Here is a 3619-nt window from a genome sequence, read left to right as displayed (position 1 = left end):
TGATATGCACAAAAATGGATTTTATTCAAAGATTTTGGCATCAAGCCCAAGATTCGATCACGGGTCTCCCGTGTGGAAAGCCAACATCGTAAACATTAATCCAAAGGGAATTGCGTATGGTTTGCTCCACAAACCTAATAATGAATTGCATTATTATAGCACTTTTCCAAGTGCTCAAACTTTAAAAACATATTTTTCACATCACCACATGTTTAAATTAGAATCTGATCGCCTTCGCTCAACGCCCCTTCGTCTCCAAGCAGAGTGAGGAACTTGGACACCCTGTGCTCCTGGTCCATCTGCAAGGACCTCTCAATGAGCATGATCAGTTTCTTAATGCCAATCCAAACGGTCTTTCCTTTAATCTGGTGTGCGATGCGGGCCCTCTCTTTCTCTGTGAAGCTCCCCAGCAGCTCCAGGGCGTCGACCAGCTGCTCTACAGTGTTGATGTTAGGGATGTGGATGGTGGTGCTGAAGACGTCCAGCATCTTCATCTCCCGCAGAACGTCCTTCCTGCTGGTGGTACCGATGATAAGCAGCTTGCGGCCCTTGGGCGGGGCTTTCTTCAGCAGCACCAACAGAGCCTGGAGGACCAGGTTGGAGAAGCGAGGACCAATGGGGACATAGTCCAGGAGACATTCAATATCGTCCACCACCACGCAGCTCAGCTGGGACTTGTAAGCGTCGTCAAACACCTTCTTAATTGCCTGGCACTTACACATCTCGGAGTATCCGATCATCTTGTCTGGTGAGCAGAATTTGATGAAGGGGAACTTAGAGTGCTCTGCTATTTTGGCTGCCAGGGCTGTCTTCCCACAGTGAGGAGGACCCTCCAGCAGTACAGAAACCAGAGGTGTGCGGTCACTGTTCTTGGTCTGTTGTACCAGCAGCTCTCCGTCATCCAGAACATCAGACACTCGGTCGGCCCAGTGAATGATCCCATTCATGATGTAGCTGGCATAGTCCTCCTGGTTGGTACCAAAGGCTGGTTTGATGTCATTGTTGAGAGATGCCATGATGTCATCACGGCTGACCTGCAGCTTCTCTGCCCTCTCCATGTCTACTTCTACTGTAGATGTAGCTTTGATGTGGCGGTTCATGGCGGTGGACTGGGCAGCTCTGACTAGACCCTCCAGCTCGGCGCCGCTGTAGTTCTTGGTCTCGGCGGCCAGCTCATTGACGTCGACGTCCGCAGCTAGCAGGCCGTAGCCCCTCATCTTGGATGTGTGTATGTTCAGGATCTGAACTCGACCCTTCTCATCGGGAAGAGCGATCTCCATCTTGACCTCCAACCTACCGGGCCTCATCAGGGCATCGTCTATGAGGTCAGGTCTGTTGGTCATACCGATGACCAGAATATTGTTGAGCTGCTCCACTCCATCGATCTTGGACAGCAGCTGGTTGACCACAGCGTCATGCACGCCCGTGCCGCTGGCGTCTGTACCTCGCTTCTTGCATATGGCGTCCAACTCGTCAAAGATGATGATGTGGAGTCCACTGTTAGCTCCCAGCGTCCTCTGCTCATCTTCGGCCTCTGCAAACAATTTTCTAATGTTGGCTTCAGACTCTCCCACGTACTTGTTGAGGATCTCTGGGCCGTTGACAATCTTTGGCTCACGGGCATTGAGCATCGTTCCAATCTGTCTGGCCATCAGGGTCTTTCCACAGCCTGGAGGTCCAAACAACAAGATACCCTTCACATGTTTACATCCCATCTGCTCCACAATGTCTGGAGGGAAGACTCGGGAGGCGAAGGCTCGGCGGAAGATACCAGAGAACTCTTTGTCCAGACCACCGATTCCCATCTTCTCAAAGTTCCAGTCCGGGTTGATGATTGTTTGCCGTGCCTCCATGGTCTTTGCTTTGCCAACTAGTGTGAGGGAGGAGCTCTCTGCCCTCTCAAATATCACCTGGCTGTTCTCCACCATCAATCCGATGTCAATCTTCTGTTTCTTTCCAGAAGCTGGTTCACCCCTCAGGATGCTGGGGTCCATGGCTTCAATGCCCTTTATCACCAGATCAAACTTCTTGCGGCAGAAACTAAATACCAACTGCTGGGTGACGGAGAACGCCTGATTGACGAACTGCTGGACGAACATGGTGGCCATCTTGTCTGAGTCGCAGGGGGAGGTGTGAGTGCTCCCTTTCTGCACAAAGTCGATTTTAATAGTCATGGTGCCGATGCACTGTGTGGACATGTCAAAGTTGTAGTTGGCCACTTCAACGTCCTGACCAACGGAGATACGTGCCCATTTCCTCTGAGACAGGCTGAAGGCGATGGTCCCAGGGATCACAGTGTTGTGGCTCCTCACTGTAAACACAAACCTGGCGTGGTCGGAATTGGCCTTCACACTTACATGCTGTCCAGCCTGAAGTTCCCTCTCGCTCACCACAGCACAGTTGGTGAGTGCCAGCTCATCTGTCGGGCATTTAACCGCGTGCATGGTAAATACTCTCGGGGGAAGGGAACTTGTTGATGAGGATCAGGACCTGCCACAGTGGTGTCCATATAAAATACTCCTTAAAGTGAACGGTTGTCCCGAGTCTAGAACCTGCCGCAGTGGTGTCTGGTAAGAACCTAACGAAGATGACAGACCTGATGATTAAGAAGAGTGGATCTGAAGATCCCTATAATCTGGAGGGTGCTGGAGTCTCTCCGGGTCTCTCTGGGTGAGAGCTGGCCGGGGGAAACTGAAGGTTGAAAACGAGCATAGACAGATATGCAAAGAGTAGAGTAGATACTGCTTACGAAATAGTGTTTTATATAGCATCATGCCAGCACTGGATGACTCTGCTGGCTCCATATATGGAGCTCTAGATCAAATGTAATGTCTCAAATCCTACAATTCCAAGTGCTACTGTATCTTGTCAGGGTGGGGGGTCCTCAGTTCAAATATGATTATTTTGGTGGGTTGTGGCCTGACAAGGTTGAGAACCACTGCTGTAGGCCACATAGGCATCTCACGCAGAATGACGCATCCGTCTGGTTTACTCGCGGCGCAAGGCCAAAGGAAAAAACTGTGAGTAACGGGCAGGCGGTGAGAACCCCAGCACCTGCAATAACAATAACACCAACTATCTCTACAGTGATTTCTAACAGAGATAACATGATAGGACGGCTAAGTGGGAGGACTCGGAGCCCTGATAAGACCAGGCCTGGGCCCCCAGCCCGACCCAAAACCACCCCTCCGCAGTGGAAAAATGCGAAAGGAAAATCAAAATACACACCTCCCCAAAGTGAGAATTTACGGCTTACCAATAGGTTTAACCCACTGCTGACTCAGCCGCTGAATGCGGCCGAGTCTAGTGGCTCTATGCGGCTGACAAACAGGTTTAGCCCTCTGCTGAATGTTGCTGACTCTAATGGTCAATCAGATAACCGTGTTAACGCCACTCCGAGCAGGGTAGCTAATGGAGAGCAAATGATTGAATGTCTGATTGTCGGCGACCAGGCTGTAAAATATGTTAAAAGCAACAAAAAGCGAAAAGCTACAGTATTATGCTTTCCCAATGACACTATCTCTGATATGGTGGAGAGAATCGACAAGATTATTGAGGCACACCCCATGGTAAAAACGCTGATATTGCACATCGGTGCACGTGATGCAGAAAAACGAGA

The 3619-nt window shown here is 50.3% G+C and overlaps 1 protein-coding gene across 1 annotated transcript; it reads right to left on the bottom strand.

The window, feature by feature from the left end:
* Positions 1-212: 212 nt before the first annotated feature.
* LOC310868848 (vesicle-fusing ATPase-like) lies at positions 213-2444 on the bottom strand (the record flags this gene model as incomplete). Its single annotated transcript, XM_083779319.1, has 1 exon — positions 213-2444. One exon carries the CDS (start codon positions 2442-2444, stop codon positions 213-215), a length of 2232 nt encoding a protein of 743 aa, XP_083635445.1.
* Between the last annotated feature and the right edge of the window lie 1175 nt (positions 2445-3619).

This window comes from Protomyctophum parallelum, assembly GCF_964188405.1.
Source record: "Protomyctophum parallelum genome assembly, chromosome: 13".
In the NCBI taxonomy this organism is placed as follows: Eukaryota; Metazoa; Chordata; class Actinopteri; order Myctophiformes; family Myctophidae; genus Protomyctophum; species Protomyctophum parallelum.
This window is presented reverse-complemented; position numbering and strand designations above follow the sequence as displayed.